Source organism: Acinonyx jubatus, chromosome A3, assembly GCF_027475565.1.
Source record: "Acinonyx jubatus isolate Ajub_Pintada_27869175 chromosome A3, VMU_Ajub_asm_v1.0, whole genome shotgun sequence".
Taxonomy (NCBI): Eukaryota; Metazoa; Chordata; class Mammalia; order Carnivora; family Felidae; genus Acinonyx; species Acinonyx jubatus.
The window spans coordinates 16,348,008-16,372,438 of record NC_069388.1 but is presented as its reverse complement, the minus strand read 5'-3'; the positions used below and the strand labels follow the sequence as shown (position 1 = coordinate 16,372,438).

At 42.7% G+C, this 24,431-nt stretch overlaps 1 protein-coding gene across 1 annotated transcript in view; it reads left to right on the top strand.

Annotated features, from left to right (window-relative positions):
• The window catches only part of IFT52 (intraflagellar transport 52), a 33,321-nt gene extending 10,553 nt beyond the window's left edge, over positions 1-22,768 (top strand). The window contains exons 7-14 of the mRNA XM_015065400.3: positions 3,173-3,299; positions 6,278-6,364; positions 8,956-9,024; positions 12,998-13,152; positions 17,472-17,559; positions 18,419-18,527; positions 20,983-21,128; positions 22,484-22,768. Of these exons, the coding sequence (XP_014920886.2) occupies positions 3,173-3,299; positions 6,278-6,364; positions 8,956-9,024; positions 12,998-13,152; positions 17,472-17,559; positions 18,419-18,527; positions 20,983-21,128; positions 22,484-22,531 (829 nt within the window). The 3' untranslated portion in view covers positions 22,532-22,768. The remainder of the gene's footprint in view (positions 1-3,172; positions 3,300-6,277; positions 6,365-8,955; positions 9,025-12,997; positions 13,153-17,471; positions 17,560-18,418; positions 18,528-20,982; positions 21,129-22,483) is intronic.
• The last annotated feature ends 1,663 nt before the right edge of the window (positions 22,769-24,431 follow it).

Below are 24,431 nucleotides of genomic sequence, written 5' to 3'. Positions count from 1 at the left end.
AGACACTTAATCGACTGAGCCACCCAGGCGCCCCTATGTTCATCTGTTTTGTGTCTTAAATTCCACATATGAGTTAAGTCATATGATATTTGTCTTTCTCTGACTGACCAATTTCACTTAGCATAATACACTCTGGTTCCATCCATGTTGTTGCAAATGGCAAGATCTCATTCTTTTATATTGTCGAGTAATATTCCATTGTATATACTTACCATATCTTTATGCATTCATCAGCCAACAGACATTTGGGCTCTTTCTGTACTTTGGCTATTGTCAGTAGTGCTACTATAAACATTGTGGTGCATGTGTCCCTTAGAAACAGCACGCCTGTATACTTTGGATAAATACCTAGTAGTGCAATTGCTGGGTTGTAGGGTAGTTCTATTTTTAATTTTTTGAGGAACCTGCATACTGTTTTCCAGAGTGGCTGCACCAGTTTGCATTCCCACCAGCAGTGCAAAAGAGATCCTCTTTCTCCACATCCTCGCCAACATCTGTTGTTGCCTGACTTGTTAATGTTAGCCATTCTAACAGGTGTGAAGTGGTCTCTCATTGTGGTTTTGATTTGTATTTCCCTGATGATGAGTAATGTTGAGCATCTTTTCATGTGTCTGTTAGCCATCTGGATGTCTTCATTGGAAAAGTGTCTATTCATGTCTTTTGCCCATTTCTCTACTGGATTATTTGTTTTTTGGGTGTTGAGTTTATAGATTTTGGATAGTAACCTTTTATCTGATATGTCGTTTGCAAATATCTTCTCCCATTCCATTGGCGTTTAGTTTTGCTGATTGTTTCCTTCACTGTGCAGGGGAGGGGCAGAGAGAGAGGGGGAGACAGAAGATCTGAAGTGGGCTCTGCATTGACAGACTGACAACAGCTAGCCCCGATGCGGGGCTCAAACTCACAAACTGTGAGATCATGACCTAAGCCAAAGTCAGATGCTCAACTGACTGAGCCACCCAGGTGTCCCGATCATAATCTAATTCTTAAGCTTTGTGTCAGCTTATCCAGTTGGTGTAGGTAAAAGCACTTGGACTTGGAGGTAGAAATTTTTATTTTTGTGTCTTACTTGCAAGGTGACCCAAGCACGTTACTCTTAGCTTCTGTTCCCATGTCTGTGTAATGGAGACAACATGAATCTTACAAAGTTGTTGGGAAAATCCAGTGAGGCCATACTTGTAGAAGTGCTTGGTAAGGCACATGACATAGTATCTTACCTGCTGTTGCATTATTATGTCCTCAGTAGTTGTGAAGGGCAGAGGGCTGGTTGGTTATTTTCTGGGTCATCCTGGAAGCAGCACTTTCTGGGCAGGCTTTGAAATGTGGAGAACTAGTTGTGCTTTATGTTTGGAGATATCTTGACCTATTGGAGTCTCAGGTTCTCATTTTGCCCATATTCTATCATGTCCCTTTTCCCTTCTCTCAGCCGTAGCCTCACCGGCTTTGTTTCAATTCCTTAAATACACTACGTTCATTCCCACCTTAGGACCTCTACATATAAGGCCCTAAGGCCTTACATTTAAAGTTGGGAATACACTTTCCCAGTTATTCAGTCTGCGAATCTTACTCATTCGTGTGTGGTTTGGAAAAGTCCTGTTTTTGTTTTTTGCATGGGTGTATAGCCTTATGCTCAAAGTCTTATCAAAATGTCAGTCTGATTGATTTCTTAGTAATAATAAAAGAAATAGAGGAGTTTAAATAATAGCTGACAGTTTTCATCATATGACTCAAGTGTCCGTTTTCCCTTCCTCCTTGAGAATCATCTCCTTAGAGTGCGTTTGGGGAAAGTGTGGGGCAAGGATATGCACCGACATCCATGTAACCATTTTCCCCACATCCCTTTACTTCCTGCATGGCAACTATTCATTTAAAAAAAATTTTTTTTAACGTTTATTTATTTTTGAGACATAGAGAGACAGAGCATGAGTGGAGGAGGGACAGAGAGAGAGGGAGACACAGAATCGGAAGCAGGCTCCAGGCTCTGAGCCATCAGCCCAGAGCCCGACGCGGGGCTCGAACTCACGGACCACGAGATCGTGACCTGAGCCGAAGTCGGACGCTTAACCGACTGAGCCACCCAGGTGCCCCGGCAACTGTTCATTTATTTCTGCTTCTGGCCTAGGATTCATGGCCTATGGTCCCCTTCCCTGGGCTACTGCTTGGGTAGGGATGAAAAGGGGAGAATGGAGAATGTGGGGCAGGTGCCACTTCTCACCCACAATATGACGCAGAAGTCAGAGGGATAGGTGAGACTTGACTGAAGGGAGGGGAAGACTTAACCCTAGCAGGAAATCATTGTGAACTTAAGCTAAAAAGAAAATTCTTTTAGCTTGGTCTAAGAGAAAGGAAAATTAACATTATCTTTATAGGGAGCTCTTCATGGGTGCTTCCCCCCACCCCCTGCCGATTTCTAACTTTATGCTTTGTTATAAGATTCCTGTTGCTCTCCATTCTGAGAGCACTTCCTTCAAATAACTACCTTTGCAGAGCTCCATCTTACTTTCAGTAAAACCTTAACCCCTCCTGCAGGGGTTGTCCATACTGCAGGGTCTGCATCCCACCCTTACCCGCCCCTCCCCCCCCCTCCACCATCCTATACCCTTTCCAGGAGTACATTGCCTCAAGTCAGACTGATTCACTCTAGATACTCTTAAGTCTTGTTAGGACACAGTAGGGGAACGACTCCAAGGCAGGTCTGTGTAGCAGGTCTTTATTCACATAAGTACTCACTGGTAACACAGCCTTCTAATGACAGCCACTCATTCCTGGAGATAACACCAGTCAGATCTCTAAGGAAGAGGAAAATGTTTACCTGGAAGACATTGTCACACAGAGCAAGCTCATTTATAGCTCTAGTTCAGCTCTTAGATGAGACTCCTCTTCCTCCTCCTCCTCCATAGGGATTTCTTTAGTTCTTCTAGTTACAGTCATTTACACATACAATTAGAAGTTGTTAATTTACATTGATATATTTTTGAATGCTTTATTAAACCAGTAGCTAGAGTTATACCAGTTTTTGAGTTAACAAACTAAAGCTTAGAGAAAATTTTTTTTGCATGTTTTTTTTTTTAATTTTATGTTTGATTTTGAATTGTTCAAGAAGCACTGAGATTATCTTCAAAAATTTATTCATTTTTTTAAAAATTTTGATGATTTCTTTCATTTCTTACAGGGCTCTCACCTTTGTCTATCCTTTTGGTGCCACGTTGAGTGTCATGAAACCAGCAGTGGCTGTTCTGTCCACAGGCTCTGTCTGTTTCCCGCTGAACAGACCCATTCTGGCTTTCTATCACTCGAAGGTACAGCCTTTCTTAGATATGGGTGGATATGTTATTTTTATTATTGAAATAATAAAAACTACTATTTCCAGAGGGGTTTCATGTATTTTCTCATTGGTCTTTACAACAGCCCTGTGAGGTAGTACTTCAATTAACTATACTTTACTTATGGGGAAGTAGCAGATCGTCCAATAATCGATGGAGTCAAGACTTAAACCCAGCTCTTATCATTCTAAATCCACAGCTATTCCACTGTAGCATGAGGCTGTCTATATTATAACCGTCTGTAACTACAGGCTGTCATTCTGAGTGTAAGAGGACCCATTCAGGGAAAGGTTGAGTTAACAAACTATACCAAAACACACAGAATTGTGCTGCCTTTATTTTAGTTTGTCCCAGAGCAACATGTCAGAAGACTAGTTGCTCAGTTGTCATCCTGGAGACCCCACAAAATGTGGGAGCATGTAGTCCCAGAGGACATAGCCCCTCTCATTGCGACCCCACTTATCCACTGCCTTAAAAAATTTTTTTTAAATATTTATTTTTGAGAAACAGAGAGACAGAACATGAGTGGGGGAGGGGCAGAGAGAGACGGAGACACAGAATCTGAAGCAGGCTCCAGGCTCCGAGCTGTCAGCACAGAGCCCGATGGGGGGCTTGAACCCACAAGCCATGAAATCATGACCTGAGCCGAAGTCAGACATTCAACCGAGCCACCCAGGTGCCCCACCACTGCCTTTTAATTCATGTTTTGCTGAATTCACCTTTATTTGTCTACCAATCACCAGCTGACCTCCCAGTTTTTCTTTAGTTCCTCATATCCTATTTTTCTTTGTGGGATTTAGGTATTTTTCCCTTACATATTTAAAAGCTCTGACCTCATTTTATTAGAAAGTAAATAAATATCTATGCTGTGTTTGAAAGTGATATTTAGACAAAATTCAAAATAGTTATTATGGTTGTTATTCTCTCCCAAAAAACTGGAAATATTTCTTTAAAATTAAAGTATTAAATGATTTAAGATGTGGAAATAATTGGTCTACATAAACTGTCACTTAGTAGGCACAAAAGTAATGAGACACTGTCTTAAGGGGCCTCTGGTAGTGTAATACCAGAACTATAATTATTTTTTTATTTTTTAACACAGAGATTCTACCTGGCTTAATTAGTGGATTTTTATGAAGCATCTATTAGATACAGAGTTCTATGCTAACTGTGGTGATTCTTCTTGAACTCATGAGATTATCATCTGCCCATTGCCTAACTATTTAAAGCCTGTTTTCCTAACAGGTGTTTAGTCCTGCCTTATAAATACAATCTTTCAGAGAGGATGTTGCCTGTCACTTTTAAGTTTGTTGGATAAACCAGTGGAAGGGGGGGAGCAGTGCTGTCTCCTTGCCCAGGGCCATTGCCTTCTTGAGCTTGTCATGATCTTTTCTAGGTGTTTTACTAGGATAGACTCAATATCGAAAGAGCAAATCAGTCCTTGAGTAGATATACTCTTATTTAATTGGAACAAATTACAGACAAAAGCTGGAAAAGGAAGCTGAAGACAACGGTAGGATCTCCATAGGATCTCCATCAGACAGAATAAAAGGATTAAAGGAAGATCTGTAATCTATTTGAAATAAATGAGGTAGGGAAAAAAAATAATATTAAAGAAAAATTCTAGGCCTAACTGTGGGTAGTAGTAAGAAGGAAAGTCCTTTCCTCTTCCTGTATTTAGTTACATATGTCAGTTCAAATCGCAGCAGAGTTCACTCGGCGCTCCCCCATTCTTTCTGTGCGTTTCCACCAGATTCACTTCCTGTTCTCAGTAACTGATGTGTTTTCAATGGTTGTGTTATAGCAATAGTGTTATTTTTCCTGTGAGACATTTGCTTTTAATGTGGTACGAGTCACAGTTCGTTTTGCAAATTTTGTTTTATTTATAGAATTTGTCTATTTGTATCTCTTGAGAGTCCTTCTTTCATAGTACCTTACAGCTGTGCCAATTCCCTGATGCTGCTAGAAAAACCGCATTCGTTTTGCAGTTTGAACATTGCTCTGTTTTTCCCATTACAAAAGTAATTTATGCTCCTTGTAGACAAATTGAAAATACAGTCATGATAGAAAAAAAAAAGAATGCCTCTCACTACAAAACTGATGTCTTGATCATTTTGCTTTGGCTTATGTTTGCTGGTTTGCTTCATGGGCTTTACACTAGGGTGACTGTACAGCGTCTGGTATACTGTTTTTTTTTTTAACCTAATGTTATGACAAAAGCATTCTTCCATGTCACTGAAAACCCTGTGTCACTATAACTTCACCACTGGAGGAGTTCTGTTATTCTTAACCACTTCTTCTGTGGTGAACATTTGGATTTCTCACTTTTTGTGATTATGACTGTAAAATTGTCCAGAGAGTCTTACCTGCTGTGTTGCATATGTTGACAGTTTCAGCAGTAATGTGTGAAAGAACTTATTTCACTGAGACTTGACCAACGCTGTTGATAGCCATCTTTTTCATATTTATTAATCTGATCGGCAAAAATATTTTGTTTTGATTTTTTTTAAATCACTAATTAAAGTGTTTTCTTATTAACCGATTCTTTCTTTTATGAATATTTCTTGCTCGTGGATTAGTGTTCTGTTTGGATCTTAAACACTGTCTTTTGGTACTCTAAAATATCTTTAAATCTTTACAGGTTGCTTTTGGATATTTTTTTCCTTTAAAATTCTAATCTTCATTTACAGGTTAACTGGGAAAATACTGTAGAACCAGTTCACATTGCTTTTTTGTTAAAGTCAAATAGAAGGATATGGAAGTGTCTAAAATGAGAAGCATGTGGGAATGTAGTTGTGGTCATAGTTGATATTTTTAGACCATTAAAATCCTGATATGAATTGGCGCTTAGTATATAAGACAGTTGCTCACATGATTCTGATGATGAGTTGTTGGAGACCAGGATGCTTGGGGTGCATTTCACGATCTATGTGACACTACTTTGTCATCAACAGAACCAGGGGGGGAAGCTGGCAGTTCTTGGCTCCTGTCACATGTTCAGTGATCAATATTTGGATAAAGAAGAAAACAGCAAAATCATGGTAAGCTCTTCTCTCTCATCACATTAATGTATAATGTGTATGATTTTCATGTCATTAAAAAAAATACTGCTAAGTTCATCTATTCATTTAAAACCAGCTCTTCAGGGGTGCCTGGCTGGTTCCATCGGAAGAACATGGAACTCCTGATCTTGGGGTCGTGAGTTCGAGCCCCACACTGGGTGCAGAGATTACTAAAAAGAAATAAATAAACTTAAAAAAAAAAAAAGATAGTAACAAAATAGAGAACAGCTCTTCAGCTCAGTTCCTCACACTAAGGATACAAAGTTGAGTCAGGCATAGTCATTGCTTTGAAAAAGTTTATAGTACATTGAGAGAGAGCATGAGAGACAGAGACATATGTTTAGAAGGATGAGGTAAAGAGCATCTGGGTAGCTCAGTCAGTTGAGTGATTTCGGCTTGGGTCATGATCCCAGGGTCATGGGATCAAGCCCCACATTGGGCTCCCCTCTGAGCATGGAGCTTAGGATTCTTTCTCTCTTGCCCTTCTCCCTCCCTCACAGGTGTTCTCTGTCTCCCTCTTTAAAAAAAGAAAAGAGGGGCGCCTGGGTGGCTCAGTCGGTTGAGCGTCCGACTTCGGCTCAGGTCACGGTCTCGCAGTCCGTGAGTTCGAGCCCCGCGTCAGGCTCTGAGCTGACAGCTCAGAGCCTGGAGCCTGCTTCCGATTCTGTGTTTCCCTCTCTCTCTGCCCCTCCCCCGTTCATGCTCTGTCTCTCTCTGTCTCAAAAATAAATAAATGTTAAAAAAAAAAAAATTAAAAAAAAGAAGAAAAGAGAAGGGAAGGATATGGTGAATGTTTTCAAGCATGCCAAATTGGGGTGGGAGCCAACCCTGGAGGTGAGGAGTAAGCTCAACCAGGGCCTCACACGTAAAGCCCAGGAACTTGAACTTTCTGCAGAAAGCTGTGGAGAGCCCATGTAGAGTGTCCAGCAGCCTTGAGCACGGTCAGATCTGTGTTTCAGAAAAACTCTTCTGTCAGGCATGTGGCAGGTGAGAGAGAGGAGGTGGAGTCAGTTATGAGGTTGATAGAGTCGGCCAGGCAGCAAGGGATGCTGACATGAGTGAAGGTAGGGAAGTCGAGAATGAGGGGAAGGGCCGGCTGGCAGGAGCGGTGTCAGGAGGGGTTATGACAGGACTGGTCACTGGTTGATGTGGGGAATGAGGTAAAGGCATTGCAGTTGTTTGTCAGCTTTGTGTGGTGGAAACATGTCCTGTGAAGAATGACAGACGGTGGGTGCCAGAGCTGGACATTGGTGTGATTCTGGTGACTCACTTGCTAGAGGAAGGAGGTCCCCTGAACTTTTTCATTAATGGAACAAATTCCTTCAGCCTTAAGGACTGTTACTGGATTGAGAGATTAAGATCTTGTTTCTATGGAATCTACATGAAATTCTAGTGTCTCTAGACACATTTCAGTGGTATCTAGATATAGTCCACTTTCTTTTTTTTTTTTTAAGTTTGTTTATTTTTGAGAGAGTGAGAGAGAGAGAAAATGAGTGGGAAAGGGGCGGAGAGAGAGAATGCCAAGCAGGCTCTGCACCATCAGCATGGAGCCCAACATGGAGCTCAATCCCAGCTGAGACCCCATGAGATCCCCTGTGAGACCATGACTTGAACTGAAATAAAGAGTCAGATGCCCAGTGCACTGAGCCACCCAGGCGCCCTGATACAGTCTACTTTATAGCACATTTGTTTTTTTAAATAATTTTAAAATTATTTTCTAAAGTGATTTATTTATTTATTTATTTATTTAAATAATTTGGTGGGGGGGAGAGCACAAGCAGGGAAGGGGCAGAGAGAAGGGGACAGAGGATCCAAAGAGGGCTCTGTGCTGACAGGCTGACAGCAGTGAGCCCGATATGGGGCTCAAACTCACAAACCGTGAGATCATGACCTGAGCCAAAGTCAGACGCTCAACCGACTGAACCACCCAGGTGCCCCTTATTTATTTGTTTTTAAATGTTTATTTATTTTTGAGAGAGAGTGTATGATTGTGGGAAGGGCAGAGAGAGAGAGGAACAGAGGATCCAAAACAGGTTCTGCACTGATAGCAGAGAGCCCAACATGGGGCTCGAACCCACAAACTGTGAGATCGTGACCTGAGCTGAAGTTGGATGCTCAATTGATTGGGCCACCGAGGCGTCCCAGTTTTTTAATTTATTTTTTTAAGTAATCTTTATACCCAACGTGGGACTCGAACTCATGACCCCAAGATCTAGAGTTGCATGCTCTTCTGACTGAGCCGGCCAGGTGCCCCTGTCATGGGCACATTTAAACAGGAGTTGTTTTGGGATTGATCATGAGCAAGTTTTAATAAATTCTGGCCTGTGGTTAGAGGTGAAAGTGCCCTAAGACAAATAATCACTTTCCAGTAGTAAAAGTGACATTAGGTTGAGGAAAACTTTGAATTCGTATGATTTCACCAAGGGAATGGTGGTTACTCTTTTTTTTTTAATCACTGCTGTATAGTCTTTTTCCCTTTATCATTTTTTCTTAATTGATGTAGTTATCTAGTCCCACTTTGGTTTTCTCAAATAACCAAGTGTAACTCTGTGTTTGTTTTTTAAATCCAGGATGTTGTTTTCCAGTGGCTCACGACAGGAGACATCCACTTAAACCAGATTGATGCTGAGGACCCAGAGGTAGGGGTCTGTGAATCATTAAAAAACTTCAAAGTGAGTGACACCTGGCTGGCTCGGTCAGAAGAGCATCCGACTATTGATCTCCAGGTCATGAGTCCGAGCCTCACATTTGGCGTGGAACTTACTTAAAGAAAAAAAAAAAACAAAAAAAACCCTTCTAAGTGAACAAATGGGTCCAGCCTGCCAGCACCAGCTCCAAAGGATTATGTATCTCTTACTTTATCTGTAAGACAGATGGAAAGAAGTGATGCTTTCTGGGGTGATGAAAACCACATTATAAAAAAATGATCAGTGAATTATAGAATTAATTGAGATGGGAACCTCTTTATATGTATATGCCAAGCTTTCAAGATCATTATTTGTAGAGAAATACTTCTTTCAGAAATACGAAGGATATAAAAATAACTTTTTATGAATAAACATCATCTGAATTTAAATTTTAAACTATAATTTTGGTGCCTTTAGGAACAACAGTCCTAAAACCTTTAGGATACTATTTATCAGATGATGAAGAGTGAGACCAGCGTGGAAATAGGGGCCAGAAACCTGCTTTTCTGTCCTGCTCCATTCTGGCCATCAGACCTTAAGCAGGCTATTTCTTTCTTTTTTGATTTATTTTATTTATTTTTTTAACATTTATTTATTATTAAGAGACAGAGAGACACAGAGCATGAGCAGGGGAGGGGCCGAGAGATGGAGAGACACAGAATCCGAAGCAGGCTCCAGGCTCCAAGCTGTCAGCACAGAGCCCGACGCAGGGCTCAAACTCACAAACTGCGAGACCATGACCTGAGCCGAAGTTGGACGCTCAACTGACTGAGCCACCCAGGCGCCCCATTAAGCAGGCTATTTCTAACCCTTTCTTGTCCTGGTTTTCTCATCTCTCACAGACACACCAATATCTGTACTCTCTGTCTCACAGGATAATTGTGAGACCTCAATTAATAGATGTATACTTACTTATTAAATTAAAAGGTGTAGGAAGTGCTATACAGCTGTCAGACTTTCTTAAACCCTTGTATGTATTATATACAAGCACTGTGTATCATATACTTCCACATAGATCATCTTATATAATCCTTACAACAGCCCTGGGAAGGAGATGGTCTTATTCTCATCTTAGAGATGAGGAAATGGAAATTCTGCAAGATTGCAGTATGCCCCAAGAGCAAACACTTGCAGAGCCAGAACTGAAACCCAGGTCTCGATTCAAAGTCTGCTTGTTCTGGAGCGCCTGGATGACTTAGTCAGTTAAGCATCCGACTCTAGATTTTGGTTTAGGTCATGATCTCATAGTTTGTGAGATTGAGCCCTGTGTTGGGCTCTGTGCTGACAGTGTGGAGCCTGCTTGGGATTCTCTTTCTCCCTCTCTCTGCCCCTCGCTCCCACGCGTGCGTGAGTGTTTTCTTTCTCTCTCAAAATAAATAAAAACCCCAAAAATGTTTATTTAAAAAAATAAAAAAATTAAAACAAAAAACAAAAACCCAAAGTCTACTTGCTCTACAATTGTGTCTCTGTTTCTTAAACTCTGAAGTGTCAGGAAAGTGATTTCCTGGCTGCGGATAGCAGGGAGTGGGTAAGAATATGGTCAGAAATGGTGGACTGCTGCCTGCTTCCTCCCTCAGCTGAGGCTGTGGCCTCCCCAAAACCGACTTGGGTTAGGAAACAGAAGAGCCCCGTGTCTAAAACATTCCCTCATACGGAAACATGAAGTAGACGGATGTTTTGCTTAAATTCCTCCCGAAAAGTGATATAAGCCTCCCAAATAAAACAATTGGGGTACAGTCAGGAATTCACTTTTCAGATCTCACAGGACCCAACTCTTGAGTGGATGGCATCTTTGGCAGCTGCCAGTCCTAGTTAGGGCATTGGGGGCCGAGGGAAGCAGCACTACGAGATGCTGTGTCTGCTCCTGGTCTTTGTGGCCACCTGCTCTTACTAAGTTTCTGCCATTCCTGTTTTCTAGCTGAGGAAATGGAAGTAAGTACATTCTTCAAGGTCCCTGCTGAGATTGATACCTGGCCAGCCATAACTAATGCCCATGTCAGGCTGATTCTGGAGCCTGTGCTTTTCTGCTGCTCTGTTGTTGACTGTCTACCGCACGTGACACTGGACTGGTTCAGAAGGGAAGTGTGAATAGGGAGCCAGAGGAAGATGGGGTCGTTGAGGCCTTTCTCTAAAATCATGCAGTCTCCTGTATGTTATGCATATGAGACCTGGTGCAAATGTCCTTTGCATTGTAAGGCTTTGGCAAGTAAAATGCTGGGCCCAGTAATGCTGCAAAGTAAGAAATTCTGAAAATCCAAACTTCATATGATTTCAGATGAAATCTTATGTTGGAATAGGTTTCAAACCCAGCTCAGTTTCAAATGTTACTTAATGAAATGGTAGCTGAGTAAAGAGCTAAGAGGATTTACATGACAAGTTTTAATCTCTAAATCTGCTAGGAAGTCATGAAAACCAGTGGTCTTGGAAACACTCTTATGTTTCTGTCTGGACATCTAAGGTCTTGATGGTTTTCTGAACTAGGATTTGGTAGCAAGTCTCTGTGCAAAGATGCGAACCATCCTCAGGACCTTTGGGATGCTTGGCCCTTACTGATGTTCCTGCTGTGCGTGTCCTGACACAGTCAGGGCCTTTGTTATTGCTCTCACCTTCAACCCCCATTCTGTTACCGGGTTGAAACCTCTAACACAGACATATCTCTTGGGACATACATCTCTTGGGATATAGAGAAAAACGAGCCTGTTTGTATAGGCTTATTTCCGTAATGCTTAAGTGTGTTTCCTCAAGTTCTAGCACTGGAAAATGTGGAATACATTGTTGCAGGGGACTTCAGAGGGCAATTAGGAGTCAACTTATTGTTGTCAGCACGCCTTTATTTAAAGTTAAATGTACTTTTTAGGTAGGTAATGCATTCACAGTTGGGAATTCAAAAGCATATGCAATGAACAGTTTCCCTCCTGTTTTTGCTGAACCACTTTGTCCCCCTCCCCAGTGACAACAATCTCAACTGTTTCTTGTATATTCTTCCAGAGATGTTTTATGTATCTATAAGCAAAAAAGTATGTGTGTGTATCTCCTTCCTTTTTGTTTTACACAAATGGTACTATATACACTGTGTGTATTCACCACCTTAGTTTTTAAAATTGGCAATATGTCTTAGAGATGTTTCCTTATTTATATATAAAGAGCTTTCTTTCTATTTTTGTTCATTTTGTTTCTTTAAGACTATTTTCTAATGTTTGTACTGTAGTATGTTTAACCAGTCTCCTATTGATGGACATTTAGGTTTTCCTGGTCTTTTACAGTTACCAGCACACAGCATGTGTCATCATTTAGGGCTCTCAGCAGTGCTGGAGGCATGTCCTTGGTTAGGTGAGAAGGGCTGGGATCTAGTGTCCAAGTGGGAGGGTCATCTGTGCCGGGGTCACAGGTGGTTCATACATATAACAGGAGAGGAAGCCGAGTATAAGGCCTAGATGCTGGTGGGTGGATAGCTGTAGTGGGAGCTTGTGGACTGTCTTTTATGATTGCTTCTGTTTTCTCAACTGAAATAGAAAATAAGGTCTTCAGCTAAAATTAAGAAAGGTAAAATTGTTTGAGATGGATGAAGTAACAAAAGGAAGGTATTGCCTAGGACAATGGGAAGTGAATGAACTAGGCAAATACAGCTGATTGCTGAGCACTTGAGATCAGTGGTCACGAAATCAAAAGGAGGCCAGTCGGCATGGTTGTTTATCCAGCTGTGTTCAGTACTGCATGAGGAATTACAGAGTTGGATTTAACCAGCATTGGGGTTTAGCCAAGTGACTTTTATTCCTCTTTCCACATGAAATGGCTTATTTAAGGTTTAGTTGTTAGTGACCAGAGACAGTGAAATCTCTTGGCAAGAGCAGAACTATTGCAGAGTTAGACAGATGAAATTCTTACTCCTGCCGTGCTGTGTGATGAACCCTCTTGTGGCTTTCAGATTTCCGACTACATGATGCTGCCCGACACAGCCACCCTGTCAGAGCGGCTTCGAGTGTGTCTCCAGGAGGGCGATGAGAACCCAAGAGACTTTACCACCCTCTTCGATCTGTCCATTTACCAGCTGGATACCACTTCCCTCCCCAAGGTCATCAAGTCAGTACCTGTAGCTCTCAGCTGCACTGCACTTCATTCTTGAGTGTTTGGTTTGAAAACATGAGCCTGGGGACGGGAGATAGGGTCATGGCATATGTGGTATGCAAAACATGTTCTCAGATCTCTGATGAGATCGACAAAGATAGCTGAGAAAATTGGGGTGGGGGTTGCAGTTATTAGTCTCCTGTTGTGTCCCAGGCTCTGTATCAGGCATTTGGGGCAACCAGCTTGTCCTGGTTTGCTTGGGACTTTCCTGGTTTCCGCAAAGAGGGTCTCATGCCCCCAGGAACCCCAAGTAAAGTGAGTTGGTTAGGCAAGGTGCCCTGCAGGCACTGCATGTTATTACTTCACTTCATACTTTGAATTGCCTCTGAATTACCTGCTGCATTTCCAGCTGAGGAAACAGGTTTAGGGAGGGTAAGGTCTTCTCCCAAGGTGGGAGCCTGAGTGGCTTTCAGACTGGGGCTTTCCCTTATTTCATTGCCTGCTCTGTTGCCTGCTTGTTGTTATTGTCCATTCCTAATGACAGGGACAGGGACTGAGGGCAACATTTTTCAGCCTCTTTGGCCAGGCATGGGGTTTACATCTGGATAAACCAAAGGCTGAGGGTGTAAACTACCGATGAGTGTCTAACTTCCTACTGCTGTATTTATGTTCAGGTTCCCCAGATACTTACTGACCACCTCCTGTGCCAGGCACTGTGTCCACAGTTCATGGTTTAATGGAGGAAACAGACAGAGGCTGTGGTGCAAGGTCATTGTATTAATGCTAAACATGGGCATAATGAAGAGTGAGAATTTGACTCTTAAAGGGGTGAGCAGGGAAGCCTTTATGAAAGAGGGGCCCTCTTAGCCAGGCATTGATTCTTTCAACAAACAATTTAGGGGGCCTTGTGTCTGCTTGGCACTGTACTGGGTACTCCCCCGTAAGGGGTGAAGAGGCTTCAGGAGATGGCAGGGATGTTCAGAGAGAGAGGTGGGCAATGATGTAGCTTTTGTGCAAAGCCCACATGTTCACATGTGTAGGTGTGTCCAGGCAAGGAAGTTTATTTCTAACTGCTCTTTGAACTGCATTTAGTCTTGACTTCAAATGAGGCCAACTTAGTAATAGTTGAAAGCTTGGTCCTCTGAAGTCCCCTGCAACAATCTGTTCTGTGTTCTCCAGCACTGGCACTTGAGGAGACCTGCCTGAGCATCACAGAAATAGAAGCCAAGGCAGACAGCCTGAGGCTCGGCAAGGGCCTAATTTGTGAATGGGATGCTAGTAAAGACCTCTAGAGGAGGGACAGGATTGAATCTGTTTTCTAAAACCAGATAAAACAATGCCTTGCGGCAGTTTATACAATTGATGGGGGGGGGGGGGGGAGTAGAAGAAGCCAGCTAGGCGACTGTTGACAGTAGATTGGAGGGTTGAGGGGCGACACTGGTGGGAGCAGTAGCTGTGGTTTCAAGAGATGTTTGGGAAGAAAGAATCCTAAGCCACAGGCCATGGAAGGCTGTGATGGCAAGGTCAGAGATAGTGGTTTCTCCCTCAGGGATCTGGGCACCTGGCAGTGCTGTGGACTGGCTCTCAGGATGCGGGGAGAGGAGAGAGAGGAGTTCTGCTCCAGGCGCCTCCATCTGATGTGGCTGAGAGGTTGCCCTGTGAAGAATGCAGGTGGAACCACCAGTGTAGATGTTGAAGAGGCCTAGAGAAGGTGATTAGAAAAGTGGGGGAAGGGCTAGGTACTCTCAAGGACAGCACTGGAGTGGGAATTGGGCTGGAGACAGGGCCTCACAGCTACCCTTGCTTTTGAGGAGGAGAAGAGGAGGGCCTTTGGCAAGCTGGGGAGAAGGAGCTGGAGGGGCAGGGGAGTGCGGGCAGCAGGAGAGTCCCTGGAAGGGTGTGGGGCAGGGAGTAGGAAAGAACTGGGAAACTGGGAAACCACATGGCCTGGAGATGGGCCTGGGGCTCCTCCTCCTCTGTGGTTGGAACTTTTCTCAGAATAACAAAAGGCACAGCAGGCTGCCCCACTTGTGAGTTACAGTCCACCCAGTTTCTGCCTTTGCTTTCTGTCATCTTCTGATGTGGTTTACATCAGGGTGTTGTGACTGTGCTGAATGTGGGATTGATTGGAACCATTATTTTAGTGCCATCAGAGTCAAGTAGTAGATATTTTGGAGCTTAGATAGCTCTTTTAATTGAATTTGTCTTTTATACCAAAGCAAAGGACAGTAGTTATGGGCCAGTTTCTATATGGTGCTCTTAGGAATTTATATTTGCTAGTAACATCTTTTGAATACAATTCCTCTTTTCTAAGTAAAAATTCGATTAGCCTTTAAATATTTAAACATCTGAATGATGTTGCTCTGAAGTAACTTCATTTGTCCATCTGGTATTTACTGATGCCTGTGGGGGTGAGGTAGAGACAAAGAGCGTGGAGTCCCTGCCTTCTGAGTTCATGGACTGATGGGTTGGGGACCGAGACATAGAGTGGTGAAAACACAGTGCCAGAGGTCAGGCCAGGGTGTTCTGGAAATAGATAACTCAGCCCCATTTCATAGGTTTCTATTTAGCATTGGCATTTGTTCCTCCCCTTATCCCCCCCACCCAGCACCCCCACACCACAGTCAGCTTTCTGAATTAGGTTTTCTTGGTTTTAAGATTAGTTTCTCCATGCATCCCCCACTCCCATCAAGCGCACGGTGACTCGTAGGTGGAGGAAGATTTGGGCGAGTTGCGAGCTGAGCAAGAAAGAGAAGATGCACTGGCGTTTGTTTTATTATTCACACAGGGCTTCAGTGTAGCCAGCTCCATCTGCAGACAGAGAGCAAAACATCATGGCTGGGATGGCCAAGGCCAGAAAATCATGGCAGCAGGGTTCTTCATGTGCCAGTGGTGGGACCTTTAGCTTAAACATTGCCCCTAATGACATTCTGCCTTCAGTATAGACCGAGTCATGGGGCTTTGGGTTGGCAGGGATTGGCCAGCTCTGAGTTCTGATCTTGCCTTTGTCACTCCTTACCCATGTGACCTTGGGAAGCTTCTTTATCTCTATACTTCTGCTTTTTTTTCTATAAGAGATTATACCCACTGACCAGGGTTGTTTTGCAGTCGGTACTCAGTGAAAGTTATTCCTGTTCCCTCCCTAGGGATCTTCTGCATTGCCAGGAAAGCTTCTTCTCCCCAGGCACCTGGGAATGGTGGAGGCGGTGATAGCAGTCAGCTCAGCTAAGTGCCTTTCTGAAGTCACAGACCTCTTTCCTTTCTAAAATCACTTGTCCATAGAAGCAGGCATGAACTTTGTTCACACCCATTGACATTTGCTTATTTAGCTTAATTTTAAAAGGTCACAAATGTGTTCATAGTTTAAATTAGGTGAGTATATTTTAATTTGCCTCATTTCCAGAGGAGTTCAGCCAGCTTACAAAATTATTACGGTGCAAAAGGATAAAAGGAATGTTTGAGAGAATGGAGGCAGAGGGGAAGCCATAATCAAAAAGAAACACAGGGGTAAGGTCAGCACTTGACTCTGTAAACTCATCACTGGCGTTCTCCCTCTGCTGTAGCCACTCTGGCTGCCCTGAGGTTCTGTGAAAATATCTAGCACCCTTATTCCTGTTCTCCTTGCTCTTGCCTCTGCCTGGGAGACTTTTGAAAGTAAGTGCATGACTTCCTCCCTCACTTCACTCAGGGCTTTTCTCACTTCTCTCACTTCTTCACTCAGGGCTATACCCCCTGCCTCTTCCCTGTCTTTATCCCTCTGTCCTGGTTTGCTTTTCTTCTTACTACGTATTGGTACCTGTCATCTAAGGTCTTGTTTATTGTGTGTCTCTCCTCTAGTAGAATGTAAGTTCACGAGGGCTGCCTTGGTCTCTTGTCTTCACCGTTGCTGTTCTCCTGGTGTATAAAACCGCCTGGTGCACAGTACATATTCAGTAAATACTTGCTGAGTGAGCACACAGAAGTATATATTGTACAGATCTGTTCAGTTGCAAGAAGCAGACTTCAGATTTGACTCCTGTCTCTTGGTAGTGAAAAAAAATAAGGAAACAGAGTGAGTTACCACATTTGTAGTGTCCACTGGGTAAAAATAAAAAGCCTGTCTAGGAGAAGCCTGATATGAAACTTGAAAAAACTTTCCCCTTCAGTTCACAGTATAGTTGTGCCGTGTGATACAGTAGGGAATATTCGTGAAAGGATTGTTACATTACATATACTAACACATTTTGTGTGCATCACGTGATTTGATGGAGAACAGCACAGTGTGGTCAGTTAGATGTGCTTTGCCACAGTGTCTCATCCTGATTCCTGCTTTTTTTGTCTTCTTGCTAACACAGGGCCCATGAACAGCTAAATGTGAAACATGAACCTCTCCAGCTCATCCAACCTCAGTTTGAGACCCCACTGCCAGCCCTTCAGCCAGCGGTGAGTAGGTGTGCATGGGGGATCCTGCTACAGAACCCTACTGTTTGTCCTTACTTTCCAGCTGGGCCATCACATGGGTCCTTCTCCCAACCATGTGTAGTTGTACACCCAATGCATGTGGTACTTCTCAGGAAGTTGTGTTTCTCTGGCTCTAAACATGCAGAGACCAAACCTATTAGTACTCCTTAGGGACTTCCACTGGGTGTAGCTCCCAACTGAGAAATCAAGGGCGTGGACTTTTCTGGTCGTTAAGCATTTCCCATCTGTGTACTTGGAGGGCATATAGGAGAAATCCTGGGTGGAAAGGAGGAAATGCTTTGTACTGCAGCTTTCTAGGCAACAGGCCCTCAGATTCATAGCACAGTCTGTAGCCCAGGGGGTAGTCACGTGTGCACAGGTCACTTTCAACATTCCAGTCCAGCATTAAGTCAACTTACCTTCAAAACTCTCTTATCCCACCACATTCTGGAATACACTTTCTACATGGATCTACATCTGCTTCCCCAATTTCTGCCCCTAATGAACTCATAGTTAAATGAGAAACAAGTTGTCCAATCAGATGTTCAACACAAATAAGCATAATTATCCCCAAGCTTTTGTCCTTGCACAAGTTAGTGGGCACTGGTGTGTCAGTTTGATCAGTTCAGTGCTGTTTTAGAGCTGGTTCTGTTTGATTGCTTACAGTGCACTAGTCCTCTTGCTTGATATGGTCTAACGGGTTAGGGCAGGAGGAGGTGACAGGCATTTGGGTGGTTCATCCCAGGGAAGGGCTGAATTGGCTTCTCATTTCCTTCCATCTTATCACTGTCAGTTGTGGCTTTGCATGCCTTCTTTCATGAAAGACCTGATTTCCTTTCAGGTTTTCCCTCCCAGCTTCAGGGAGTTACCACCTCCCCCACTGGAGCTGTTTGACTTGGATGAGACATTCTCTTCAGAGAAGGCCCGCCTCGCTCAGATTACCAATAAGTGTAAGTTTGGCCAGGTTTTTTGTTTGTTTGTTTTCTTTTGTAAGTTTTATGTAGTTGTGAACTTCTGAGATTTGCCATGAGAGAAAGCTAGAGTTTGTTCAGGGAGAACAAAATATGAATGGCAGTGTAAAATGAGAGTTTCTGTTTATTTCATGTAAATGATGTTGGTTGTTTCTCTCAGGCCAGTTTGCTCAGTGAGTTAGAACATGATGCAAAGCAGAAGCCAAGGTCTCAGCTTTAACCCCTATAGGTCTTTAGTTCTGACTTATTGAGTAACCATAGGATGCATTCTGACCCTGGCTGCCACTTAGCAAGTCTAGGTCATTGGTCATACGAGCCGTTAACTAAGAAAATTCAGTCAAGGCCAGAAGAATTATAGAGACTTCAGATCGGAAGGGATCCTGGGAGAGTTATATGTACCCACCTTGACATGTGGATGAAGAGGTGAGGCCCCAAGCCTCATGCCTATGAGGTGAGTGGTTCTCCTGACTCTTGGCCCAGTGCTCCCCTGACATGCATAGCAAATGGGCCTGCACACACAGGTGCTCAGAGGCATAAAATTAACCATCCATTTTGAGGCAGTGACCCCACTCCTGAGAATCTAATCTAAGGAGATATGTGAAGGCATATAGATGATTACTATGTTATTTATTTTTTAAATTAGGAATAAAAATTATTTACCCATTGGGAATAGGCTTAGGGTACACTAGCAGGGGAATGGTAGTAAATTGTGTCACATTTATTTGATGGGATGACATGTCATTATAAAAGAGGTTTCCAGGGGCCAGGGAGTGACACTGATAGAACTTAAGTGAGAATCCTAAATGAGGAAGGGCAGGATATAAAATTCCATGTTCACTAGGATCCTAACTATGAACAACATCTATATGTACCCAAGGACCAGGAAGGAGACTGCAAAAATAAAAACAGTTCAGTGTAGAACACCTTAACTGCATCTCTCTTCTTTGTCCAGCCTTGTGGTAAGTGCTGAACAATCAAAAATTAGCAAGATGTAGTGATTGGTGCAGTAGGAATAACACACCTGTGAAGGGTCAGATGGTTTGACCCAGCATTTCTGTTTCTAATTTATCCAGTTTATCCAAAGAAATCCTTGTAGAAATGTGAAGCAAAAAATTATAGCTATAGAGATATTAATTGTAGCATTAAAAAATTGCCAACAGTCTAATGGCCCATCAGTAGAGGGTTTGGTTTAAAAAATAATGAAATATTATACGTCTGTTAAAGGAAAGATACAGAGCATAAGCTTTGACATAAGATGTCCATGAGACATCATTAAATAATGAAAGCAACTTACAGAACTATTATAGTTTGATCCTATTTTTTACACATATGTAAATATGTAGGCATACATGGCAATAATTACCTTAGGTGGTATCAGTGGAGATAGAGTTGGGGCAAGAGATTTTTGCAGCTGTATGGTTTGATTTTTTTTTTTTTTTTTTTTTTTGAGAGAGAGAGAGTGTGTGTGCATGCACGAGTAGGGGAGGGGCAGAGGGAAAGGGAGAGAGAGAATCTCAAGCAGACTCCATGCCCAGTGTGGAGCCTGACGTGGGGCTTGATCTCACGACTGACCGTGAGATCATGACCTGGGCTGAAATCAAGAGTCAGATGCTTAACTGACTGAGCCACCGAGGCGCCCCTATGGTTTGAATATTTTAATAAAAAACTTACATTTCTATCATAGCTTTAAAAAATGCACATCAGAAGGGGAAAACAGAAAGGAATTACAGTATAGTGTAAGAAGGGCTGTAATGGCTGTCCATCCTTGATATAGGGCTGCTGGGGATGGCTGCACAGAGATATGTTATTGGTGGAATTATGAGTGATTTTTTTCTTCTTTCATTTCCTTTTCTATAATATTGCTATAATAAATGCTATTTAAAATACCCATATGCCCTTCTCATAATGGTCCTTGCTACATTCAGAGAATGGTAATTTGATTTCCCTCTAGTTCCTCCTATTCTTTGTAATGTAGGAATGCTGGATCTGGGAATAGGAGAGCCAGAGCCATTCCAGCTTTATTCTAAAGTGTATTTATTTAATTTTGAGAGAAAGAGAGAGGGAGAGGGAGAGAGAATACCAAGCAGGCTCCACATTGTCAGCATGGAGCCCGATGCTCGAACTCACTAACTGCAAGACCATGACCTGAGCTGAAATCAAGAGTCGGATGATGCTTAACTGACTGAGCCACCCAGGCGCCCCCAGCTTTATTCTAATTAGGAGTGTCACACTTTTGTCCTGATTTATAAAAGCAGCACATCAGAGATCTCTTTAGTTTGTTACTGTATAGGTCCTGTGGTCACATTACCCTAGGAAAAGTGAGTGATCTTGAGAGGTATAGGAACCTGACAAGGGGACACCTATACCACAGTAAGTCTGTACTTTGGAAAGGACAGGAAATAAGGGTTAATCTGACTGCTCCAACTGTGCTTAGGTACTGAAGAAGACCTGGAATTCTACGTCAGGAAGTGTGGTGATATTCTTGGAGTAACCAGTAAACTACCAAAGGACCAACAAGATGCCAAACATATCCTTGAGCACATCTTCTTCCAAGTAGTGGAGTTCAAGAAGTTGAATCAGGTAGAGCCTAGAAAGCCCACTGAAGTGGAAGCTCTTTGAGTGGTGGTATCTTCCATAAACTGGACTTCTCGTATTTTATGCTATTCATTCATTCTGCAAGTATTTATTAAGTATCTACTAGGTAAACAAAACAGACAATGATCCCTGCACTTATGTTCTAGCTGAAGCTTGACAGAAGACAATAAACATAGTAGATAAGTAAATCACACGGTATGCTAGAAGGTGATGGCATAGAAAAAGTAGAGCAGGGATCAAGCGTGCTGAATGTGGCAGTATTAAAGAGGGTGGTTAGGGTAGGTCTCACTACAAAGGAGATATTGGAGCAAAGGCCTGAAAGTGTTGAGGATTTTGCCATGCAGACAGCTGGGAGATGAGTGTCCCTGGCAGAGGGAGACCTGTACAAAGTCCTGAAGGCTGGGCTTGGCCTGGCTTTTTTGAGGCATAGCAGTGATGTCAATGTTGCTAGAGAGACCTGAGCACAGGATACAGAAGCAGGCCATGAGGTCAGCACCTCATGACGGAAATCATCTTTCTCTGGACTGAGGATCAAGGGCTTTAAAATTATGCCTGGCCTTCATTTTGTCTATCCCTTGATGAGATTTCTAAAATTAAATGTTCAACCACCGTTGGAAATGGGCATTTATATACTACCTATTCTACCAATGGGAGAATAAATTTGTCCCACTTTTCTGGAGAGCTTTTTTATATTGCTCAAAAGTCCTCAAAATGTATGTACCTTTGACACAGCAATTCTAATCCTCAGAATTTGTCTTAGTAATATAATCCTGAATGTGTGTAGATTTGCCAACCAGGATGCTCCATGTAGCACTGTTTTAACAGAAGAAAAATCTTCATCAGTATGGAGCTAGTTAAGTACCAAGGGTGCATCCCTAAGATTAAAAATGTTTAGAAGAATGTTTAAGGACTTGGGAAGACATTCAGGATATGGTAAATGGGGTTGGGGGGAAGGGCTGGAGCACAGAAGTGAGTTGATATAACTGCGGAGCACTGAAATGTGGAATTTTGCTCAGGTAGGTTCTCAGCAGTACTCACCCTGCTGACAAGGCAGAGACAGGCCCCTAAGACCAAGATAAGAAGTCTGGTGTGGTATTTGGCTTGGTGCCTTCAACTGTATTTGCTCCCCCTCATTGCGGTGGGTGGCGGGCAGTAGTCAGAAGCCCTGTCCTGATAGTGAAAACTTGATCCTCCAGCTGGACTCAGCCTTAAAGCCAGAGATTACTATATGTCCCAATTAATGATGGTTCAGAATCTTAATCAAAGTATAAAACACCAGACTTCCCATTTCATGCTTTGTACTGAAATACTAAAATTCTGTGTCTTATTTCTTCATTCAGGAACATGACATTGATACAAGTGAACCAGCCTTCCAGAACAATTTCTGAGGACCATGCCTCTTGAAGCATCTTCTGCCTCCTGATTCCTTTGTAAACTATTTTTGAATTGTTTCTCAATTCCTTATCAACATTGTCTATACACTCTTTCTTCCATGAGTTGTGGAAGGTCTGTGCGTCTTCTGTAGTGCCCAGATAGGTATAGTGTTTCTAACAAGATCCTTATGTAAGATACATTCCATTTTTAAGATTAAACCTACTGAATCTGTACTTTTATAATTTATGAAAGTCTTTCATTGAAGTCTTTTCTTCCAACTGTAGTTCTGAATTTGAGTCTCCTTTATCAAAGGCATAAATGTCAATATTATGAATATTATTCAGCTTTTGGACTACCTCAAGGATATAAAACAAACTTAACCCACATGACCTGTTTGCCAAATGTGCTTAATGAAAAAGATGAAATAGTAGATAGATACCTTCCTTACATAGATCACTCACCCCTTCCTTTCTCAGCTACCCCCAGGACACAACCATTTGGAGGCTGTTGTCTCCATTCACACTTTACCACCCTCCTCTGAGCTCCTGAAGCACTGAATTGTCATTTTCGGTTATGATGATGTGATCATCTGTCCCATGGACAATGGGAAAGACTGTACGTGCTTGAATGGGACAGCTGGGTACTGGATACACTGGGGACCGGCATTGGTGGACCCTCAAAGCCAGATAGAAGATTGCAGAGCCACTACCAGTGTGTAAGGAATGTGTTGCAATGGGAACAGTTTAGCTGGTGGGTTCTATAAAGATGGGAACTGTGGAAGGAAGGCCATTTATGGAGAGTGTGATATAACCCCAAGAGGAAGTAATGCGGATGAACTCAAGTGCTGTTGTAAGAAAGGTGGCATTTTGAAATAGATTTGGTCTGATGGTTGGAAGGTCAGATTGGCAAGATTTTGAGCCTGATATCCTGGGAAGTGGTGGAGCTATTGGAAGATGGAGATTCTGAGAAGTGAGCTGCTTTGGAGCATATGAATCCAGTTGAGATGACGGCAATTCATAGCAGTGGAAATAACCAGTAAATAGCTAGAAATCCGAGGTTTAGAAAAGATATCGGTATTGTTCATATGGAGTTGATAATTGAAGTCATGAGAACAGTCCACCAAGGAATTAACATTTTTAGAAATTCAGAGCCTTGGAAATAAAGGCTCACATCCTGAATTTCAAATTATTTATTCACGTTAAAGCTCTGTTCACAGGCTTCCATTCTCTCACACACTGGAGCCCTAGTGCGGGGCTTATTCAGAGTAGCCAAGTCAGAGCAGAGTCTTGGGGAAGGAGGAGACCACTTTGCTCAGAGGGTAGAATCTGGAGGCCAGCTGAGAGAAAACTAGCCATAGAACAACTGGAGTGTTGTGGCAATGTATTTGGAATACATTTCATAAATGTACTCAACTATTGTCTCCCAGCCCATATCCTCTTCTCTTACACTGTGGGTTTAATGCTCCTGCAATTGAGAGATGAGGTCCATGTTCCCTCCCTCTGAATTAGGCACTATGGTGGAAGTGACACTGACTTGTGAAGCTAGGTCATAAAAGGCTATACAGCTTCTGCCTAGTTCTCTTGGGACACTCACCTTTAGAGCTACAAGCCAACAATGGAAGAAGTCTGAGGCCACTTGGATAGACTATATGGATGGGCCACATATAGGTGTCCTGGCCAACAGCTAGAGGTCCCAACCTATACCAGTATCTACACCTGCTAAACATGTGAGTGAAGATGACTCCAAAGTGATTCCTGTCTCCAGCATCAAGTCATCCCTAGCCTTTGAGTTGTCTGAGCTGAGGCGGCAGACATCATGAAGCAGACAAGCTGTCCCTGTACCTTTCTCAATTCCTGATCCACAGAATCCACAAACATTATAAAATCACAGTTTAAGCTACTTATTTTGAATAGT